The following is a 23,825-nucleotide window of genomic DNA, read 5'->3' on the forward strand; positions in this document are numbered from 1 at the left end:
CGCTTCCACGCTGACTTGAAAGAAGACGCCGCCGCTTCCAACGCAAACCCGGAAGCTCCATACCCAGACGGTGAGATGGCCTACTCTTGATTTAAAAATAATAATATTTATGTTTCGTGCGAGGCTGACGGCCAACAACAGCTTCCCGTCCCTCCCGGAAACGTTGCGAAGAACCCCTCCCCCGCCCTTGGAGGGCCACTTCCGGCCTCGCCTCAGCAGCGCCCTCTGCGCCTGGGAGGCCTTGCAGCAACCGCCGAAAAAGCAGCGGCTCCTCTGAGGCGGCGATGATGGCCATGGCGGCGGCGGCGGCGGCGGCTGGCTTCAGGTGGGTTAAACTCGCTTCGAGCGGCGGCTCCCCTTCTCCCCTCACGGCGCCCGAGCTCTGGGTTCTCAGCCGGAGCCCGCGGCCGGGACGCGGCGTCGTTGCTTCCCAGGCCTTCGCCGCTACCCTCCCTCCCTCCCCCTGGTCTCGTGAAAGCGCTCTGCACGTGTGAACGCAGCGAGTCGCCGGGATCCTGGGGCACGAACGCCTAACTAACCGCACGAGGGGGGAGGAGTTGGCGGCGGGAGTTTTTGCTCAGGTTTTTGGCGCCGGCCGAGGACCTGCCGTTCCCTCATGGCGGGTTTCGCCGCCTTTTTTTTTTTGCCTCGCGTTGCCGGAGAGCAAGCCGAGCCCTGAGGGCGGGAATCTTGTTTTTCACCCCGAAGTATGGGATGACACAGGAAGAGAAAAAGAAAGAGGATGTCGGTATAGCCCAAGCATTGAGCATGTTATTCTGGGAAGTAATTGCATTAAATATGAATAAATATTTCAGTGCACAAGTGTGCTTAAAAGAATGAGAATTTTATTTTATTCTTTAAATTTCCATTCCGCTTTATATTTTTAAGAAAAATCTCAAAGTGGTTTGCAGCATATTAAGTCAATAAAACATCAATAAAACAATCTGAAGGAAGTAAAACATAGTGTATACAGTTAAAGCAACATAACAGAAAACTAAAATATTATCTTGAAGATTTCAAAATAAAACATTACAAAGGAGGTCAACTGCAGAATACATTACAAAGGAGCTTCCCCCTTTTCCAGAATAATATAATAATAATAATTTTTTATTTATACCCCGCCCTCCCCAGCCAAGGCCGGGCTCAGAGCGGCTTACAAGCAATAATAAAAACAAGTTGAATGATTACAACTTAAAAATGAGGCTGGACAGATATCTGGAGTTCTCTTCTCTTTCCCATGCCAAATTTCTCACTTTCAGTTCAATTTTATCCTCACTAGAGTTAAAAACAAAAATTCTATTTCCCCAATTGGGAACATATAAAATAGTTAAGTAGATATTTGTGTAACGCCTTCTACTTTCAGTGCTCATATATCACATATATAGGATTTGTATATTCAATTCTTAGACCTAGCAGGGAAAGTGTCCTTTGGCAGACGAAAGTGTATGAAAAATCTATGTTATTGACGTAACAAGAATAATGTGTTTTGGTAATGCAGGATGGCACATAAAGAGAAAAGAAAGAGGATGGCAGCATAGCCCAAGCATTGAGCATGTTGTCGTAAAGAGCAATTTCAGAAAATAATTGTATCTATTTAGGGAAGAGAAGAAAAGCCTCTACATACGTGTGTGTGTGTGTGTGTGTGTGTGTGTGCGCGCACACACACACACACACACACACTTTTTCATGTAAAAAGATAGAGGGCTACATAAATTCATTGTCACAGACCATCATGGCACTAGCCCAGCTTTGAAGAGGTGTAATTAATGTTTAGAAAATAGTGACCCTTTACAAGCAGCAAAGTAACTTGGAGAAGTCTCTAATAATAGTTATTTTTACTGAAACCAAATTCACATTTGTGGTTAGTTGTATCTGAGTTAATAGGGCACATCTGTCAAGGTGAAACCAGGCAGTTAAAATATTTCTTCATTAATTTTCATTATCCATTTCAAATTATTAATTTTCTCAGAATTTGGTTTCCATTCATTAGTAAATGCCAACAGTGATTCTTCTCAAATTAAGCATGTCAACTTTGCCATCTCAGCTAAATTCATTAACTTCAATAACCATTTTTCCACAAAGATAATAATTAGGCTTCATCTTAACTCTTGGAGGTAAAATTCAAAAAGCTTCACAGAGCTGCTTGTCAGTTTTAAAACCAGACAATTGCAGATGATGTAACCCTCCAGCAATTTGACTTCACTCCTAAGGGAGCACTCCTCCATTGTCCCCCGAGACACATATTTAGCAAAGTTTTACTCAGAGTAGGCCCAGTGAAATCAATGGGATTTCCGTAAGTCATGACTACTTTGTACTACTTATTTCATTGTGTCTACTGTAAACATTATTCGGTCTGGGTCTCACCCTTTGTCTTTTTGCAAGCAGTCTCTTTTGCACAACATTTTGTTTTTACCATTCTATTTGTTTTCAGAACTGTGGAACCTTTGGAGTATTACAGAAGATTCTTAGTGAGTACAGTGAGCATTTGTGTGTGTTAAAACATTGTTGGCCCTGAATTTTTTAAAAGTGAGCTATATCTTTGAATTTCAAAATCAGGTGAGCCAAAATGGCCTTTTGATTTTCCAGCACCTTTGGTCTGGATCAGAAAATCTTCCCCCAAGGCACCGTGGGATAGTAAGATGATATTTGCCTGTTGGGCATGCCTCTTCCACTTTTCAGACTGCTAAGATTTCCAGTTAGCTTTGGAATTGGGTCTCTACACATCAAATTCAATGCAACAAGAGCCAAATTGTTCAGACATGACATGTACCATGTTCATGTCTTTCTCAGGTAGGATTTTACATACAAAGAAAATCTGGTTGGTGGCTATGTGAATTGGCCCTTTGTGGTAGGAAGTTTGTATCAGAAGTCTCTTAGAAGTGCAGTTGACTAGACCAGTGTTTCCCAACCGGTGTTCCGCGGCACACTAGTGTGCCGCGAGACGTTACCTGGTGTGCCGTGGGAGGGAGGCGGGCGCTTTCTCGTTCGCGCCCTGCAGCGAGAAGGGCAGCGCAGCGCCGCAGAAGAGGCCCAGGAGGCAGCAGGCGCCCAGCGCGCGCCCGAGTCCCGCCCAGCTCGCCATGTCCGCCCGCAGCATTGGCGACCCGAGCCAGGCTCCGCGCGCGATGCCCCGATCCCGGGCGGCGGGGGGGAACGCCTCCCCCCGCCGCCCGCCATCGGGACGATGCCCCGATCCCGGGCGGCGGGGGGGGGGACGCCTCCGCCGCCGCCCGCCATCGGGACGATGCCCCGATCCCGGGCGGTGGGGCAGGAACGCCTCCCCCCACCGCCCGCCATCGGGACGATGCCCCGATCCCGGGCGGCGGGGGGGGGGGACGCCTCCGCCGCCGCCCGCCATCGGGACGATGCCCCGATCCCGGGCGGTGGGGCAGGAACGCCTCCCCCCGCCGCCCGCCATCGGGACGATGCCCCGATCCCGGGCGGCGGGGGGGGGACGCCTCCGCCGCCGCCCGCCATCGGGACGATGCCCCGATCCCGGGCGGTGGGGCAGGAACGCCTCCCCCCGCCGCCCACCATCGGGACGATGCCCCGATCCCGGGCGGCGGCGGGGGGGAACGCCTCCGCCGCCGCCCGCCATCGGGACGATGCCCCGATCCCGGGCGGCGGGGCGGGAAGCCTGGGCGCGCTGATCTCGGCGCGCCCTGGCTTCGGCATGCTGCCACCTGTCCAAAGTCTTTGCTCCCCCCTGCCTGCCTTCCCGGGAGAGCGGAGAAACGCAGCGCGTTTCTCCGCTGTCCCGGAGGGCTTTTGAAGGCAGGCGGGGGGGGAGCAAAGACTTTCGCCCCCCGCCAGCCTTCAGAAGAGGTCCAGGACCTCTTCTGAAGGCTGGCGGGGGTGAAAGTCTTTGTCCCCCCTGCCTGCCTTCCCAGGGGCTTTTAAATCGCCCCGGACAGCGGAGAAGTCCTCCGCTGTCCCGGGCGATTTTAAAATGCCGCCCGCCAGCATTTTAAGATCGCCCCGGACAGCGGAGACGTCCTCCGCTGTCCCAGGATTTTTTAACATGCTGGGGGTGGGAAGAAAAGCCCTTGTCCCTCCCCAGCCTTCAGAAGAGGTCGGGGGACAGACTGTCCCCGGACCTGGTCTGAAGGCGGTTTCCCTAGGAACACATTAATTGATTTTCAATGCATTCCTATGGGAAACCGTGCATCGCAAGACGAAAAACTCGCAAGACGAAGAGACTTGCGGAACGAATTAATTTCGTCTTGCGAGGCACCACTGTAATTATAAAATACTATCTTTGTGTTTATTTCATTCCTATTAAAGAGAGTTACTTTATATATAGTCAATATAGGCACAGAGTTAATTTTTTAAACATTTTCTAATGGTGGTGTGCCTCGAGATTTTTTTCATGAAACAAGTGTGCCTTTGCCCAAAAAAAGGTTGGGAAACACTGGACTAGACTAGAAGCTGCTTTCACATCTGGTTTAGCCAATTTTACAGTTCCTTTTCATATACCTAGAAGGCATGGCTTTTTTTTCATCTGGAACTCACCAGAGCTGAGTTCCAGTACCTCTTTGGTGCATTCCGGCACCTCTGTAGCATTGCAGTGCCGTTTCCTGGCACAGGAGAAGCCCCGCTGGAAGGTCATGCAAAACCACAACTTCTTCTGTATCATTTATCGGGTATATGACAATGTTGCATGTAAAATGAAGACAGTTAATAACCTTGAAGCTAATGTCACATTGGCTTATGTAATAACTGATACAGGAATGGGTGTTCCTATTTGGCACTTTCATATTATCAGTTGTGAGAGATAGATTGAAATTCCATGAATGTGCCAAACTTTGGACTGTACTCAGAGATGGGTGTTTATCTGTTATGGCCTGGATTTTTTTTCTACATAAATGTGCATATAATACCAATTTATATAAGAATGTATGGGCATATCGTATCTTGCATTTTTGCACATAAATATTATATATATATATATGTGCTATATATATAGAGAGAGAGCGCGCTTTGTTTTTCTCTTCCCTCTTACTGTTCCTTCTTCTTTCCTGTATCACTTTATTTCTTTTAATTGAAATCACTTCGATAAAATAAAATCTAAATAACAAAAAATGTGCATATAATATAAACAATCAGGAAAAAAACGCTTTTGTTCTTGGATTCTGCCCACACGTCATAGCAGTCCGTCAAATGCTGGTCTTTAAGAGCCTGTTTTAGTTAAGCTCTTACATTGCTAGTGGATAAGATTAGTTGCTTGTATATGAGACTTGATGATCTTTTTAGAAAGAAAACTGCCGTCCTGATGGAAGGGACCTTGGTGAATTCAGAACCACAACTGTCAACATAGGTGAGTGTTTCTTGGTAGACTGGTTGTGCTTTGAATGTACAGTGGTACCTCAGTTTAAGAATAGCCCTGTTTATGAACGATTTGGTTTACGAACTGCGTAAAACTGGAAGTAGTGTCCCGGTTTGTGAACTTTACCTCGGTCTAAGAATGGAACCTGAAGGGTGGAAGGGCACCAGCGGCAGGAGGCCTCATTAGGGAAAGCACGCCTCGGTTTAAGAATGGTTTCGGTTTAAGAACAGACTTCCAGACGGATTAAGTTCGTAAACCAAGGTACCACTGTACTAGAAAAGACATGGTCTTCTGTATATTGCAGAACTTTTCCTGTGGGAACTGATAGAAGTGTAACACAGATACAGTGGTACCTCTGGTTCCGAACTTAATTCACTATGGAGGTCTGTTCTTAACCTGAAACCATTCTTAACCTGAGGTACCACTTTAGCTAATTGGGCCTCCCACTGCCGCCGTGCCGCTGCCACGCAATTTCTGTTCTCATCCTGAGGTAAAGTTCTTAACCCGAGGTACTACTTCTGGGTTAGCGGAGTCTGTTACCCGAAGTGTTTGTAACCCGAGGTACCACTGTACAGATATCTTTTTTCTCACCCTCACCAAAGACAGGTTCTAATTTAACTAATGATGTAACAAAAAGCAGTTGTCTGACATCCAACCTTAGCACCAGCTGGCAGGCAATTCCCCCTATGATCTGCCTGTCAATCACACCCAACTTTCTCTGTTCCTAACAAGCGAGTTACCCACTACCAGAATCTCTCTACTCCCTGAAGGAGTATCCTCAGCATGAGAGGATAACTGCTTGCCCCTCATGGAATGGATCCCACCTAAGGGATCTTTTCCCTTCCTCAAGGCTGTCATTCTCCATGATAGCAGGGGACCTCTCATCCTGGGACTGGGGCAGTGTTATCTCATCCCAAACCAGCCTGTCTGCGTCTCTAAGTTTCTCCAGGTCAGCCAAATTGACCTCAAGGGAACAAACTTGTTCCCTGAGGGCCAGGAGCTCATTGCACCAATTACACACCCATGACCCATCTGTCCATCAGGCAGATAGTTTTACATGTGACAAACTACTATGTGCAGGAAAGCCACCATACCCCTTGTGGCTTTAAATTTATTTTATTAGTTTATTGTGTTACTTTGTTTGGAATCTTGGAGTTTGTTCAAAGTGTGGAGGGACAGAGTAGTCTGCCCTGGCCTCTTTCTGCGCAGCACTGCTTAACTCGCCTGCTTGCTTGACGCTTCATCAGCTGGGGCTCCCTCACTAGGCTGCTCTAGACGTATAAGCATCACTCTCACCCCCCAGCTGCTAATACATTCAAAGGGATCAGAAAATATGGCTCTGATTCCAGAGACTAAGAATTCAAAACGTGGGTGGCTTCTTGCAGAATTATAGCAAGGCAGGGTCACAAGAAAACAAATCTTACAATTTTTCTTCAAAAAAACCCTCAGCAAAACCCCTGAGTATGGAATGCTTCGACAACTCTGAATAGCTAATAATCTATTTGTAACCAATGTCTTATTCTGCAAGCAGTGTTAGTGCTGCCAGTGTGATTTGCAAAGGTTATTTCACAGGTAGAAAGCTTTGATTTTGTTAAATGGTCTCTTTCTAGGTTCAATTACAACTGCAGATGGCTCTGCCCTTGTGAAGCTAGGAAACACAACAGTGATATGCGGCATTAAGGCGGTAGGTTCGTGAATAGTTTTCTTTTAACTTAATGTAGTTTCAGGTTACACAATCCTTATGGATCCAATAGGGCCTCAGAACTCTGTAGCATTTTTTCTCTGCCTTACTCTGTTGACGGAATAACAGACTCGACACAGTTATCCACTTTTCCCATTAGTGGTAAGCCTTGGCCTCAATCACTAAACCAGTCCCCTTCCCTCCTTCATATGCAATGAAGGCTTTTTGTGGTTTGAAATAAACGGGCGCTCTTGTATATCCAAATATGGGAAGCTGGCTTGTTCAAACTACAAATGGTTAAAGGAGGGTCAAAAAGCAACCTGGTCATTTAACTGCCTTGATCACACTTCCCCACATTCAGACATAAAGGAAAACTGGCTTATGCCTGACCACAAAAGGAAACTTTCAACTTCATGTGTGAAAGAGGAAAGGGAATGAGGGAAGCACAGAAGTTGAGGCTTGCTATGGTGCATTTCCATAACAAGCAACCAGTTTTCCATTACTGCTAAGCCAAATCAGTGTCTTCCAAGGGCCTTCTATAACTGCTTTCCTGAAGAGCCCGGATGATGAAGTGAGAGGGTGGATAACGCCCTTGGCTATCCACTAGCTCATTGATTGCCGCACAGAGCACTTTTTTTGCTACAAGCAGTAGAAATGCTGTGTTGAACCACCATAGTGTCTATAAAGCACTATCCACCAGAACTGTTCAGGGTAGGAATCGCTGACTACGCCTGAGGCTGTCTCTGCTCATTTGGCTGGCGCAATCTCTTGGCTGTTTGGATAATGGAATACAGTGGTACCTCGGGTTAAGTACTTAATTCGTTCCGGAGGTCCGTTCTTAACCTGAAACTGTTCTTAACCTGAAGCACCACTTTAGCTAATGGGGCCTCCTGCTGCCGCCACGCCGCTGGAGCACGATTTCTGTTCTCGTCCTGAAGCAAAGTTCTTAACCCGAGGTAATATTTCTGGGTTAGTGGAGTCTGTAACCTGAAGCATATGTAACCTGAAGCGTATGTAATCCGAGGTACCACTGTACTTGGATATTGCCTACAGGAGCAGGGGGCAGGTATGCAACATTTGATAGCCAGAGAGAAGCTGTTTGTAGGCGTGTAGGCCACATTTCCTTGGAGGACATCTCTCAAGGACTGCATGGTGGCAGTGGGTGGGGGTGGAGCCAAAAGTGCAAAGGGCCCAGAGCCACTCCTCTCTGCCCTCTTTTTCATATGCACCCTCTCTTTCTCCCCCATCTCTTTAAGCTTAATTGGTGCACTAGGGGGATTTTCAGGAAGCTTGCAGCACAAGGGCGCAGTGGGAGCTAACCTCTGCTCATTTGCCTTCCCCACAACAATTAGGGTTAAAAATCAGCCTCCATAGATGCCAGTTAGTTTAAGCTGTTGTTTGGAGAACAAATTACTGGCTGGATGCGGGAGCAGGCCCGGGGTGAGGGGATGGCCTGTCTGGCCCATGTATCAGAAGCACCGCCCACTCCAATTTAGAGTCATTGTGTGTTTGGAATTTTTACCTCTGCTATTTTAAAATTTTCAGAGTTAAATGCTGTGCGTTTTGCAATTCGCTAGAATCTCGGTGGGATAAAACGTTAAAACATCAAGAGAATTTGGAGTTACCTGAAAACGGTTAGAACCAAAAATTAGTCCCACGTTAAATCATACGGCATGAAAAAGATTAAAGTGTTATACTCGGATAGGAGAAAGCCCCCAGCCGGCTGTTTACAAGGTTTCCATTTAAATTTATTACATCATGAATAAATGAGAATGCAATACTAGAAATGCCATTGGTAGTTTAATGGATGATGTGTACATTTTGTCATTAAAATAATAATGAACTGCTTTAAATATTTGTAAAACACGGGGAAAATAAGCATTGATCGCCAAATGTGCGTTGAACTTAAGAAAAGGTCAAGAAAAACGATTTCTAAACTTCTAGTTCTAAACATTTCCTCTTAACATTTTGCATACAGGAATTTGCAGCACCCCCTATTGATTCCAGTAACAAGGGATATATTGGTAAGCTTTGATTAGTTACTATTTTCCTGAAACAACAAGTGATTTTGTTGATTCTCTAGTGATTAGTATGATACTTTGGCAATTCCATTTGAATTCACGGTACTCCTGATGTTTTACAACATCACACTTATTCTGAAATGTAATTAGGGTATTGGTGTATTGCTATACAGTACTTGCATTTTACACAGTCGTAGTTAAGGAGGGGTGGGGGGCAGTCTGCACTGGGCGGCAGCTTCCAGAGGGCGGCCAAACCATGGGACATGGGTGGTGCACAGCCTGCAGGGCGCCCTACCGCCTCCTCCCGCTCAACCGTGGCCCCCCTCCAGGGGCCCAGCACTGCTGGGAAAAACAGCATGGGGCGTGGTGCTGGGAGGGCACTCGAACACCCTTCCCCTGTGGGCAGCTTGCCCTGCCCCCATGCACAGCACGCACCCCCATCCCCCGAGCGGCTTGCTGTGCTCCTGATTTTACATGAATTATCTTGCAGTAAAAGTATTATCAGGATGCGGGTGGCGCTGTGGGTAAAAGCCTCAGCGCCTAGGGCTTGCCGATCGAAAGGTCGGCGGTTTGAATCCCCGCGGCGGGGTGCGCTCCCGTTGCTCGGTCCCAGCACCTGCCAACCTAGCAGTTCGAAAGCACCCCCGGGTGCAAGTAGATGAATAGGGACTGCTTACTAGCGGGAAGGTAAACGGCGTTTCCGTGTGCGGCTCTGGCTTGCCAGAGCAGCGATGTCACGCTGGCCACGTGACCCGGAAGTGTCTCCGGACAGCGCTGGCCCCCGCCCTTGAGTGAGATGAGCGCACAACCCTAGAGTCTGTCAAGACTGGCCCGTACGGGCAGGGGTACCTTTACCATTACCTTTAAAAGTATTATCATATGCATGTCTACTGGAAGGCAATTTATTCTTAAGTAGCAGTTTACAAAAGCTCAAAGATTTAAAAATGAAGTAATTTCAAATAAAGCCCACAAAAGTCCACAGGGAAATGTATATAATAGCAGTCCCGCCCTTGCCCTCCTTGGCTACTCTCATGAGGGGGGCGGGCACAGGCAGGAAACAAGGTCGAAAAGGGGTCATGGTCATAAAAAAGTTGGGAAACACTGCTCTATCTAACAGCAGCTTAAACTATTTTGTAGAATAGTCTGCTACTTTGTAGCTTCTAGTGAAGCTGCTTATTCCCCCACCACTTCAAACCTTGTACTTTAATAAAATTTAGATAGCTTTTTTGTTTCATTCTCCACTAATAAACAAACAACCAAGTGAGAAACGTGTTTCAAACTAGATTTATTCAATTTGCTTTTTGATTCACATTTTTTTCCCCTCAGTTCCTAATGTGGACCTTCCTCCACTCTGTTCATCAAGGTTTCGACCGGGGCCTCCAGGGGAAGAGGCTCAGGCAGCTAGTCAATTCATTGCAGATGTGATTGAAAAGTAAGAAATGTTATTTATTAATTTTTTCAATAAAAATGGGGAGATCATATGGATTTTTGTCTTCATTGCATTACTGGTTTAGTTCACAGATGATTCAGAAAGAAGACCTGTGCATTGTAGAGGAGAAGGTAAGTAAAAGTTCATAAAGAATATTAATTGGGGAGTGATTTGAGGATTAGTTGGGCACCCTTGAACCAGTTCAGCTCCAGCTCACATAGAAAAGTTTTAAGTGTTAAGTTAATTAATTATTGTGATATCTTCCTACTCCTATTATTATGACACGGAGCTTATAACCTAGGGGTAACTAATATGGTGTTCTCCAGATTCCACCGGACTACAACTTCCATAAACTCCCAAGTCCACATTTAACTATATAATGAAGCTCAACAACTTTGGTCAATCCAACGGGTAGATCCAGTGGCGTAGCGTGGGTTGTCAGCACCCGGGGCAAGGCAAGTAATTTGCGCCCCCTAACCTGTGGATTTGCGCCCCCTAACCCGTGGATTTGCGCCCCCTAACCTGTGGATTTGCCCTAACCCCAGATGTTGCGCCCGGTGCGCCCGGCCCCCCCTGCACCCCCCACGCTACGCCACTGGGTAGATCACGGCCAGTTTTTTAATAGTGGGAGTAGATCGCAGTCTCGTGGGTGTTGGACATGCCTGTAATACAGTATAATGCAGAGATGCCTGGGGAAAGAAAAAGGTGCTGAAATCTAAGCAACTTCATATGGGAAAAGGTGGTCCTGAGCTGCACAAAGGCCTTAAAGGTCAAAACCAGCATCTTGCATTGGGCCTGGAAGCAAATTGGCAGCCAGTGCTCTTGTACAAGAACCAGTGAATGTTTATAAAGTTATAGTGCATTGTTATAGTACAATATAGCTGCATTTCATTGTGTACATTTACAGATTGGGACTTTAGTTTTCTGGGTAATGGCCTGCCATCTTTAGTTTTAATTTGTTTCAGTCTTAGTTTTTGGGAAAGTCCTGTGAAGGAACATACTGACTTACTTAAAGTGTTTTTCAAACCTTTTCACTCTTGTGATGCCCCTTAAGAGCCTTTTCAGTATTTAAATTAACAGAGCTTATTTCCTTAGATTGCTTGGGTTCTATACTGCGACATTATATGCTTAGACTATGATGGAAACCTCCTGGATGCCTGTATGTGTGCTTTACTAGCAGCCTTAAAAAATGGTAAGTTGCCCCGTTATAGTTGCAAACTTTAAACGGTTGCAGATTGTGCCATCCAGTATTTTTAAAAGTATGCAGTAAATTTCCTATGGAGGGCAGAACCTTGTAGTAGAGATGTAAGCCAACTGGGTAGCAATTGAGTGTCCACTGCTGCTGGCATCACTGCTCTGGTTCCCTTTTTCCAGTGCTCCTCTGAAGGATAGCAGCTGCAATTTTAATTGCCTACAATACCCTAGAATTATGCTGTTATGCTAATATAAAGTTGGATCTCCAACCTTCATGAGAGTTGTGACACTACCAGGGTTGCCGTATGCACAGATTTTCCTGGACATATCTGGAATACTGCAGTTGGCAGCAATGCCTGGGTGGAAATCATGTAATATGTCTGGGAAAATCCGGACATATGGCAGCCCATGTCGGCAGTGCCGTTTCCCCATAAAAATAGCTCTAAAATTGTAATTTTTGAAAAGTGATTTTGCCCATCTAAAAAAGCTCAACAACTTTTTTGTCCAGATTGTCACTGTTTGAAATATGGCAACCCTAGGCACTATACCTTCACCATTTGTTTTCCTCAGTAAGACCACTTACCCATCCAGCAGACATGCCTGGAGGTGGCGTCTCACATTGCAAATCCTTCTAGCCCCACAAGATGTACCTTTGCAGGGGGGATAATCTGCCCCACAGATGAGAGGTAGGGGGGTGTTAGCTGGCAGGGCCTGCCAGCCTGCCTAAACAAGCCCTGACATGAAGGGGCAAAGTGAGTTTTTGGGTCTCGTAAACACATGCTATAGATGCTTTAATCTACCTAACCAGAGAGTTGATATCCAACTTATTCAACAGGGAGGGTCTGAGATAGTAAACCTTTGGGATATAGGAAGGGTTTGGCCTTAAGATCCCCTATCTCTGTGGAATGATGCAGAGCTGGCTATTGAAAGGGGATAAAGCTCCCATTGTTCTCTGTTATTGTAGTGATTGCAAAATGTGAAACTTGAGGCTTTTCCCTGCAAGATGATGTGCAGTTTCCAGGGTGGAACCTGGGGACAGTTAGACAGCTGAGTAATGGCTTAATCCTCAGGAACAGTTTCAGACCAGGACAGAAGACAGGACATTAGGCAACCCGGGTATTCACATTTTTGTTTTAAATAAGTTTTTTATTGAACTTTTTTCACAAAAACAAAGTAGTACAAAATCACCGTAGTGGCACAAAGCATGAGAAAAATGTGGTAGACAATGATGGCTACAGTAACAAAAAGGCAAACAAAACAAAAAAAGGTTAGTTGCAGGTCTGGCCAAAACTTGAGTCAGTCCCAAAGGACAGATGGGATATTGGAGCGTATTATCTTTTGTTATTAACCTACATATTAATTAAAGCTGTATCTCACAGAACTTATCTTTACTTATTTCTCCCCTTTCTGAACTGGGTGGAATCTGCTATTTTGTTTGGGGACAGAAGGCACGGTCTTGCGTTTGTCCTTTGTTTACACAAGGACGTCGCAGTGCCTTCACCTCAGACAACCTGGTTTCCTTTTAGGGAACAGAAGCCAAGTTAGATCTTGAAGCTGTATTCATGTTTCATAGCTTCAGCCGTAGGCATTAGTTGCAAAGGACCAGGCTGCAAAGTGGGGAAAGTTGAGGGTGGCATCAGTAAGCTATTGCTTAGTGAGTTTCTTATATTCTGCAAAGCCTGGCTGGATCTTTGTTTGGATTTTCTTTTGGATCATTCAGCAAAGAAGGAAAGCTTAAGCAAACATGGAACCTGAAGAGGCGCCTCTGATAAAGTAGATGCCTTGGGTTCCTGCATTTTTCTCCTGAATGTTTCAAAACTTCATTCACATTCATAGGCAAAGTGGCATCAGAAAAGAGCTGCTGTGGGTACTTCAAGCAGTGATATTAAGGTCCTCCATGGTCTGCTCAAGGATGGAAAGCCTTTGAGCAAAGTTACTGGATTTCTTACTTAGTAAAGGGGCAACCCATTTCACCTTGAGTACATTTAATACTTTGACTTCTTGCTGGAATTTGGATTCCAGAAAAAAAACCTGATTTCTCATGGGAAGAGGATCCTGTGCTGTAGTATTGGTTGTTGGGTCAACCTGAGAACCCAGTGGTTGAGTAGGTTGATTGTTGGGTCAGTGAGAGGATAAATTTCTGGGCAGCAAAACTGAGGATCTGGGGAATAATAAGCAACTACAGTGGTACCTTGGTTTACAACCATAATCCATTCCGGAGGTCCGTTCGTAAACCAAAACAGGTTGTAACCCAAGGCTTGCTTTCGACAATGGAGCCTCCAAAAAAATTTGTTCATAATCCAAAAAAATGGGTTGTAATCCTGTGTTTGTAATCAAATGTGTTTGTAATCCAAAACGTATGCAAACCAAGACATATGCATACCAAGGTACCACTGTACCTCGAATGATCCTATGCACTGTAGCTTTCCCAGAATCAAGTCTATGCTTTACCTTCCTGTGGGTCTTCCCCTTGACAGCAGATGGTTCAGAGGACATTGAGAGGGCTGCAATTTTATGAGCATTTGTCCCTTTCCTTTTACTTAACAGCAATAGCATCTTTTAAATTGTATTAGAATTCTGTAAGAGCAGGTACCTCTTGCCAATCAGTTAGTTGTTCCCTCTGTAGCATTGCCATCAGTCAGGAACATATGGGCTTATGGAATGTTCCTGTGCCATTTGGTGGCCAGAAAAATACTGAGATTTGATTGGTATTGGAATGGCACTGTAACATTCACCTAGAGGCAGAACTGGGCTGGGTGGTGCTGGAGTTCATTTTGCAGGATGAGTCCTGGCGGCCCAATGCATGTGGGATTGTTGCAAGAGACTTTCAGACAATGAGCGATCTGCAGTTTGACCTTAGCTGCAGAATGATGCCTGGTTGGAATATAGAGGTAAAAAGGAGGTGCTATGAGATGAAGTTGAAAAGGGAATGAGTGAAGAGGCGTTGATTTTTTGTTTGAAAAGAATGGAGGACAGGAAACTGGGAAAAGCAAAGAAGGTGTTAAGAGAGCAATGTGAGTAAGAGTAGAGGCAGCTTGCGTGCTGGAGAAGACAGAATTGCTTCAGCTTGAAGCAAAAGACATATTTCTATGTTTTTCCATACTTCTAAGTCAGAAACATAGTGCTGCATATTACTTTCTCTTCATTGTCACACATTCCTTCCAGAATGCCCCTATTCCCCCCTTACCAAAAAACACCCCTCTCTCAGTTCTGCTTTCTCAATAATTGCTTTTGTTATTTCAGTCCATTTACCTGCCGTTACTGTAAATGAAGAAACAGGGTTAGCAGAAGTTAACTTCAAAGAGAAGACTCCTTTAACTATTAAAAAGCAACCAGTGGCTACATCATTTGTGCTGCTTGAGTAAGTATCCACAAAGTTTCCTAAAGCACGTTAAATGTGAAACGGGACTGTGGAGAATATTGGGGGCAGGTACCATGTTATGGCTCTTGTATGGTTTTGCTTCTTCAGTGTTTCTGAGAGCATCGGCTTGGTAGAACCTTCACTGTATAAACCATTCTAAAAATTTATTATTACTTTTAATCACCCTCTTGTAAGAATCTAGTTTTATTTGAAGACTAGTCTACTGTTGTAACTTTCTAATAATTATTTCAGGGAGTATGTAAACGGGCAAAACAACTTTGCTGTTGTTAACTCTCATGCATTAGACTACCTCAGAATAGCACTGAACTGTGTAAACCCATGCAAATTACTGCATAACTCTTCCTGTATCTTGCAAGCAACATGTCTGTACCTCTTATATAAAATCACTCCAACTTTTGCATTTTTGTGTGTCCTCAAAAGCACAGTAATACTTGTTGACCCAACTGCAGAAGAGGAAGACCTGGCAACTGGGAATCTAACGATTGTAACTGATGAAGAAGGCAAACTGTGTTCTGTTTATAAGCCAGGTACTGAGCCAAACTGTAATGACTTTGTGGATAGGTCAACTAATCAGTCTTTCATTAAAAGTATTTGGCAAACTGCAGTTCTGCAATGAACACACAGCATAGTTTAACTGCACCTATAGCTGCCCCAAAACGCTATATTCATTTTCATCTCCATTTTAAGTATTGCTTTACTCCATGAAATTGTAATATGCAACAGGTTTCACTCATTAGTGGGGCAGCTCTCAAATCTGCTCTTTTTTAAAGCCAATGTGATAGAAATGCTAGAATTATACTGACATTGGTTTTTTTTTCTATTTCCTTTTAAGGAGGAAGTGTAATAACAGGCACAAAGCTTCAAGACTGTATCAGCCGGGCAACAGTACGGCACAAAGAAGTGAAGAAACTAATGGATAAAGTGATCAAAAGCGTACAACCAACATAAACAATGGGTCTCTTAAGTAATTTGTAAAAAGTGTATTTGCTACGTTGCACAAACTCCTTATCTCAAACAGAGACTACATTTATAAAGCTCAATTATTTCAAAATATCAGTCCACCTTGAAATATGTACAATACTGCAAACTGCTTCTTAAAATATTATGACTTTTTATAAAAAAACACAAATTTTTGTTAGGGAAATAAATCTTGTTCTTCAGGATTTGTTGTTGTCAAATGCAATCCTACATGCTTCAGTATAACCTCAACATTCAATTTCCCCAGAAAACTATATTTTTCTATTTTAAAAACCCCCTTTAAATTTAAATATACATTCTATCTCAAATGCAGAATCACTGAGGTGCTTCTCTTTGTTTTTTGACTGCCTGCCTGAATGATGGTGTCGTAGTTGAGGTGCCTGTGCTGCTGCTACCGCCATAACCATTTGAAGGTGCAAGAAGCGTAACTGCTGCCAGGAAGGAGAAAAGAAAACTTTTTAGAGCTGAGATTTCACTTCCAAGAAAAAATGATGACATGATACCCCCCCCCCCATGTGAGACATTCGAAATAATTAGAAAATATACGGCTTTCACTTGTATTCACAAGAAGACAAGAACAAAATTTTTAATATTCAAAAATGAATTTAGGAACTTAGGAATTTAGGCTCATACAGAAAACGGACAGCAGCTCGTCAGCATGTGGTTTGGGGATTATTATTCCATAGGGGATGAGGATGAAAATGTTCCAGGTATTCCAAATGAGGATACGCAAAAACAGGGAAATGAGTGTGCAGTAATATGCAACACCCATATGTAATAAACTGAAGGTCTGCAAGGAAAAATGCATTTAAAGATGGACACAATAGTAACAGGTGGCCGCAAGGGGAATGCTGGAATGCTTTTAAATGAGCCCATAGACAGAGTAGATGCATAGCTGTCAACTTTCAGATTTGAAAATAAGGGATCAGCAGCCTCACCTGTCCTGGGGACAGTCTACGGGATATCTAACAATCCGGGATAGCAGTGGGAAGCGGCGGGAAAAGGCGCTGGAATAAGGGAATTTCCCGCAAAAAAAGGGAAGGTTGACAGCTATGAGTAGATGTAATGAAAACTTGGTGGAATGGAGGGAACCAATGTGATAGGGCTATTCCTGGAGGAGTCGTCTTGGTGGTGTCATGCTGTATGGCAAAGAAGGTATAGAGCATAGGTAGAAAAAACCCGGCCTCCAGGGCAACAGTGGTTAAACAAATTTGCGGTAAAACAGCCCTGTAAGGATGCTTGAGCAACATACCTGCTGCTGCCTGAGGCTGCATAAAATTCCCTGCTCCGGTTAGGTTAACGACAGTTGACTGCTGAGCTGATAAGGTCTGGTCTTGATTTGTGGAAGCTTGATCAGAACCCTAGCAAAGAGAGAGGAGGTTAATAGGTAAAAAAGGTAACGGAGCAGACCACAGTTAATACCGGAACACTCGGAACTGGGCAATGTTCTGTTGCTTTCTTGGTGGCTGGCTGGACGCCTATGGGAAGCCCCAAATCAGGGCCTAAGCACAAAGCATTTAATCTTCCTCTGGAAAAAAAACTCCTAGCTACAGCAAGAGTTGGGACACGGGTGGCGCTGTGGGTTAAACCACAGAGCCTAGGATTTACCAATAGGAAGGTTGGCGGTTCGAATCCCCGTGACGGGGTGAGCTCCCGTTCCTCAGTCCCTGCTCCTGCCAACCTAGCAGTTTGAAAGCACGTCAAAATGCAAGTAGATAAATAGGTACCACTCCGGCGGGAAGGTAAACAGCGTTTCCGTGCGCTGCTCTGGTTCGCCAGAAGCAGCTTAGTCATGCTGCCCACATGACCCGAAAGCTGTACGCCGGCTCCCTCGGCCAGTAAAGCGAGATGAGCGCCGCAACCCCAGAGTCGGTCACGACTGGACCTAATGGTCAGGGGTCCCTTTACCTTACAGCAAGAGTATAAGAGCTATCTGCCATATAACTGATGAGGACCACAAGATAATTTCCAAAGTACTTTCTAGGATGGTGCAGAACTAAGAGTGGTTTCCTGCAAGCCATAGTGTGTAAATTAGGAGTCAGTCTCAGGAATGTAGACTCCTACCCCTCCATAGTGACATCTCCCCTTTCCAGCATTCACAGTATTTCTCTCTATGTGGGTGCTGATGGAAGCAATGGTTAACATAAGGACCGATTACCCATAACAGCAGTTCACAGTGGGGTGTGCATAACGTGAAACTGGTGAATTCTGAGAAGCGGGGGTGGGGGAAAGTCCTCAAAACATTGACTCTCAAATTGCAAACCATGGTTTGCATGAAGCCTGGGTTCCATCTATACCAGCTCTCTTGTTGTCTGTGCAGTCTGTTCGTGGACTATTAAGGTGCTATCCAAGAAGGACCACCATGCCATTTCCCTGTCTACAAGAAAAAGATGAGTCTATGAACACTTCTAAAAGCTTATTACTCACAGGGAACTTTCTCTGAGTAGCTACTTATGGGAAGTACCAACTCTGGAAATTATTCCCTACAGTGAACAACTATCTAATTGATATTGCTGCCCAAGTAGTAATTTTAACATAAAGGTAAAGGGACCCCTGACCATTAGGTCCAGTCGTGGACGACTCTGGGGTTGCGGCGCTCATCTCGCTCTATAGGCCGAGAGAGCCAGCATACAGCTTCCGGGTCATGAGGCCAGCATGACTAAGCTGCTTCTGGCGAACCAGAGCAACGCACAGAAACGCCGTTTACCTTCCTGCCGGAGCAGTACCTATGTATCTACTTGCACTTTGACGTGCCAACTGCTAGGTTGGCAGGAGCAGGGACCGAGCAACAGGAGCTCATCCCATCGCAGGGATTCGAACCGCCAACCTTCTGATTGGCAAGTCCTAGACTCTGTGGTTTAACCCACAGCGCCACCCGCGTCCCTAATTAAAACATAAAGGTAAAGGTACCCCTGCCCGTACGGGCCAGCCTTGCCAGACTCTAGGGTTGTGCGCTCATCTCACTCTATAGGCCGGGAGCCAGTGCTGTCCGCAGACACTTCCGGGTCACGTGGCCAGCGTGACAAGCTGCATCTGGCGAGCCAGCGCAGCACACGGAATGCCGTTTACCTTCCCGCTGGTAAGCGGTCCCTATTTATCTACTTGCACCCGAAGGTGCTTTCGAACTGCTAGGTTGGCAGGCGCTGGGACCGAACGACGGGAGCACATTCGCCGCGGGGATTCGAATCGCCGACCATGCGATCGGCAAGTCCTAGGCGCTGAGGTTTTACCCACAGCGCCACCCGCGTCCCTTAATTTTAACATATCCAGATATAAAAAAATATTTCTCTCTCACTTGAATCAACCTCATTGCATGACAACAATTTCAGCAATACTTATGTGGCTGCTTGCTTATCAGTATCATGCCAAATAATGCATGTGATTATGTTATTTTTATTGGGTTGTATCCAATGAAGTCATCCCATTTGGACAAGGACTTCTGCTTATGCAACAGGATTTCCTCTTCCCTGTTTGTATGTGATGCCAATAAAAGGTTTGATGATGATTTCCTCTTCCTGTATGGAACCCCTCACATCTTTTCTGTGGGTTCATCCAACACCATGGAGCAGATTTGGGGGGCATGGTTCCGAAGGTTAGGAAAGATATTTTGCTGAGAACCACTGCCAGTCAAAATAGACATTTCCAATCTACAGCAAGCAATGGCTTGATTCAGTTTAAGGTAGCTTTAGCTGCTCAATTGTGCTTTGATGAGGTTAACTCTTGACTTTGACTGTCCTTATTCCAAGTCCTTTTCATGTGTAGCTACAAGGAACTATCTCTCTACACATATTCCCAAAGGCAGCATGTATGTGCTTATAATATTAGTTTCAACAGGAATGCCTCACCTGATCTCCCTGCTGTTGAGGACTAGATGTTGTAGGCTGCTGTGATGAAAACTGGGATAGCTGCTGCTGTTGTTGCTGGAGGGGATTGAAAATCAGTGAGCCACCTGGAAGCTATTAGGTTTAAAGACAAGGGAGGGATAGGTCAGTTTGCCTCATTCTCCTATGATAAGCTACATCACAACCAAGACAGAGATGACATTTAATATTCTTTGAAAATTTCATTTGTGGCTTCACAAAAAAATTAGTATTGCTGTTTTCAAGACTGGTGTCAGCAGGAAAGTACTTGCTACCATAGCACCCCTCCTAATGAAGTCCCCTCCTCCATTTCAACAAAATTTGGGGGATTCTAGTGTGGTGCATCTAGATCAAAATCACAACCAGGAAAGAAACCAAAAGCAAAGAAAACAAAGTATGTTCTGAGCCACACACACAAAAGTCTAACCTGCTCACCCAGTCACTGTCAGCCAGACCACAATTCCTTCTACTCATTTGGTCAGACTTGTATGTCCAGCCTAACCCCCCCCAAAAGAACCTGAATCTCTGCCAATAGCTGCAAAATTTGCACTTCGAGAAATGCTGGAAAGAGCATTTAACCTAGCTTGCTGAATTTCCCCTTCAACTGCTTCCCCTTATGCATTTTTCCTTGCGGAGTAAAGAAATATGTGTCAAGCTGGCAGGAAAACAGCTGGGCAGAGGTGACTGCAAGGGCAGTGTGGCAGGTCCTATGAACTCACAACCTCCTGATTTGTAAATTTTTGATAGAGAACTATTCTGAGACCCAGGTCTCCAAAGAACAGGCAGTTCTAGTTTTGATGTCCTCAACGTTTCATGGCTATAGCATTCTTATCATTTGCTTTCCTATTGCTACACCAAGGGAGACAGATAACCATCTGCATATGTGAAATTGAAATATTTTCAACAGCCTGGATGTTCTTAATTGTCAGTCAAGGGGGATGGAGCTATCTGAATTCACATCTAATATGCCCCTCCCAAAACCAGTATCGAAGAATTGATTTCCCAATCAATATAGAAAAATAGGACAACATACATCACCATACAATCTTACCTGTAGCAAATTCAAAGGGTGAAGGCCTGGAGCATTTTTTAAGCCAAAAGGGCCACCTGCTGAGATTAAGAGAACATTGTGATTTCCCTCCCTCTTCAGTTACATCCAAACTAGAGGTAGAATTGTATTGCTGAGTAATAGTAAAACAACAGAAGCTGATAAAAGCAAAAATATTTTGCCCCTTTCGGATTAAACTAAAGCTTTTCTCAAAACTGTCTCATTGACTCAGCTAAAATTTAGAACAACAAAAGAGACAAAAAATCTGGTTATTAAATATATTCAGCAATACAATCTTAAGGCTCAGAAGAATGGTTGAGAGCATTTGCACTGAACCTCTCATATATTATCTGGTTTCAATGGACAGAACAATGGCACCCAAACTCTGAGTCCAGTTCCTTCTCTCTGAAGTCTGGAGGACAGCAAGCATACAAATCATATATTTAATACTTATTTGATATATTTATAGCCGATAGATCAGAATGTGTGTGGCAGCTTACAAATCACGGATCAATAAAACCGAACAAATCAGGAAATTATGGAATTACTTTCATTATATTCGATTTTTATTCAGTTGTATGGTTTTTATATTATTGTTGATGTAAGGTACTCTGCATCCTAACTTCTAAAGGGTTGTATGTAAAACTCTTAAATAAGTGAAGAAAGAAAACAAACTGCAACAGAGCAAAACTGAAGACTGCACAGTGATAGATAAAAGTGAAAAACTCTAAAAACAGCAGCCAATACCGTACCAATGCACCAAATTTAAATGTCTAGATAAGCAAGATCGATTTTACTTGGCACTGAAAGCTCTGTTTAACAACTTGCACCGGGCAAACAAATCTAGAAAGGAAATTCGAGTAACTAGGTGCCATTACTAAAGGCCCACTATTTGGCAACAGCCTGTCTAATCTCAGCAGACGGAGGAACACTGAGAAAGACCTGCTGTAAGTTACATTATCATGCAAAGAGGAACCTGTCTTCTGGAATTTATTAAGATTTGACGTGGGCAAGGAGAAATGGCGAATAAAGAAAAAAGGTAGCTGACATGAACTTCTTACAGTACAGTCGTACCTTGGAAGTCAAACGGAATCCTTTCTGGAAGTCCGTTCGTCTTCCAAAACGTTCAGAAACCAAAGTGTGGCTTCTGATTGGCTGCAGGAAGCTGCATCGGATGATCGGCTTCCAAAAATAGTTCGCAAACCGGAACAGTCACTTCTGGGTTTGCGGCATTCGGGAGCCAAAACGTTCGATAACTAAGCTGTTCGAAAACCAAGGAACGACCGTATTTAGGAGATTCAGTCACATGGCATAAAGGGATTTTTCCAAAGCCCTTGAGATGGCTAATTCACATGCTATCAATTATAACCAGAAGTAATTTCTAGTTTTTTTATCACTGACTACACGGGTCATTAATGAGCCAGTCAACTACTGCATTCAGTTTTTCCATGACTTTCCCCATTATAGTGGAATGGCACACTGTGCCATTCCCATTCAACCAAGGTGGAATTTCCTACTGACCTGGCTGTGAGGAGGGTTGCACTGCAGCAGGCAGCACACTTGGCACCAGGCCTCCGGATGGTAAAATGCCACTTAGGTTGAGGCCTGCAGGGGTTATTGCACTAGTACTACACCCCAGCATGGGGTTTGAGCCGCTCATCAATGTCTGCGCTCCACTGTGCAAAAGGAAATGAGCAAGCATGAGACCAGAATGTCGTAAAACAGCACAAAGTACCATATTTGCTATGTAACACAGCAAAGACATTTGCATCATTAGGGCTGAGGATATATAGTTCAGTCACCAGCTGATTTCATTATGTCTTATTACTCGGGGGGGGGGGGGATATCCTGAAAATTTACTGCTCTAAAATAAACAAATCGGAAATGGGTCCATTTCTCCACACTGTCTAGATGCCATCTTTTAGTTAGACCAGGAATTCCCAAACTTGGGTCTCCAGCTGTTTTTGGACTACATTTCCCATCATCCCTAACCACTGGTCCTGCTACATAGGGATGATGGGAGTTGTAGTCCAAAAACAGCTGGAGACCCTAGTTTGGGAAACCCTGGTTTAGACATTCCCATAGTGCTGCACAAACTCTCCCACATTAGGCAGCATATGAAAAAGTGCCTAAAACACAACTCCAATGACAGTGAGAATAATGCTGAAATAAACTATTTCTTCATTATTATAATTATAATTATTATTTCCAATATTTCAATACAGATTGTAAGTATCACCCCATCTAATACCTCTAGACTTCCATCTCTTCCCTCCGTGACATCCTATTTACTTGTTATGCCGCATATCCTCTTTAACCACCCTATTTCATTCTAGTCTTTCTCTTGGTTGTTAATTACTGCTGCTCATAGATCTTATCTTTTTTCTTTTTGCAAATCATCTTTACTGGTTTCTTTTAATTTACATTCATAGAATCACATTATAACATCTCAGTTCTCCTATGACTAAACTTATATTTCTAAATAATAATAATAAAGAAAACAAAAATTTGTGCTTATCGACATTTGGTTCGTTTGTCTCTTTAAGTAATCTACCCTCAGCTGTGTCTCACCCTGATCTCTGACTTTTGTCATTATGCTGGCTAATTCTATGTATTCAATCAACTTATTTTGCCACTCGTCTTTAGGGGAAATTGCTTGTTCTTTCCACTTTTCACGTGTAATAGTTAACTTTAAGCTCTCAAATCTAACAAGGAATGACGTCTCCAAGCTAAGCAAAAATGAAGCTTTTAGCAATTCTTTGCTTTTTGCGCCAAATCCACATACCGTATTTTTCGCTCTATAAGATGCACCAGACTCCTTTTTGGAGGAGGAAACAAGAAAAAAAATATTCTGAATCTCAGAAGCCATAACAGCAAAATTGCTGCGCAGTGAAAGCAGCAATCCC

At 44.3% G+C, this 23,825-nt stretch overlaps 2 protein-coding genes and 1 long non-coding RNA gene across 12 annotated transcripts in view; 1 reads left to right on the forward strand and 2 right to left on the reverse strand.

Moving 5' to 3' along the window:
* The first annotated feature begins 220 nt into the window (after positions 1–220).
* On the forward strand, positions 221–16,196 carry EXOSC8 (exosome component 8). The gene is made up of 11 exons (XM_028712620.2): positions 221–325; positions 2,432–2,468; positions 5,254–5,317; positions 6,937–7,010; positions 8,986–9,031; positions 10,355–10,460; positions 10,543–10,588; positions 11,553–11,649; positions 14,895–15,012; positions 15,454–15,560; positions 15,866–16,196. Exons 1-11 carry the CDS (start codon positions 285–287, stop codon positions 15,979–15,981), a joined length of 852 nt encoding a protein of 283 aa, XP_028568453.2. The 5' UTR covers positions 221–284; the 3' UTR covers positions 15,982–16,196.
* The window catches only part of LOC144325961 (uncharacterized), an 81,135-nt gene continuing 70,080 nt past the window's right edge, over positions 12,771–23,825 (reverse strand). Inside the window, exon 2 of the long non-coding RNA XR_013391134.1 lies at positions 12,771–15,322. This is a non-coding gene — a long non-coding RNA (uncharacterized LOC144325961). The remainder of the gene's footprint in view (positions 15,323–23,825) is intronic.
* SUPT20H (SPT20 homolog, SAGA complex component) overlaps positions 15,999–23,825 on the reverse strand; it is a 34,196-nt gene continuing 26,369 nt past the window's right edge. For 5 of the 10 annotated variants that reach the window (XM_028712612.2, XM_028712618.2, XM_028712614.2 and 2 more), the window contains 5 exons: positions 22,441–22,595; positions 20,923–20,981; positions 19,857–19,967; positions 17,264–17,372; positions 15,999–16,442 (listed from right to left, as the gene is read on the reverse strand). In XM_028712612.2, the coding sequence (XP_028568445.2) occupies positions 16,327–16,442; positions 17,264–17,372; positions 19,857–19,967; positions 20,923–20,981; positions 22,441–22,595 (550 nt within the window). In that variant the 3' untranslated portion in view covers positions 15,999–16,326. The remainder of the gene's footprint in view (positions 16,443–17,263; positions 17,373–19,856; positions 19,968–20,922; positions 20,982–22,440; positions 22,596–23,825) is intronic. The other 5 variants (XM_028712617.2, XM_028712613.2, XM_028712616.2 and 2 more) reach the window with 3 other exon arrangements.

Source organism: Podarcis muralis, chromosome 17 (genome assembly GCF_964188315.1).
Source record: "Podarcis muralis chromosome 17, rPodMur119.hap1.1, whole genome shotgun sequence".
Classification (NCBI taxonomy): Eukaryota; Metazoa; Chordata; class Lepidosauria; order Squamata; family Lacertidae; genus Podarcis; species Podarcis muralis.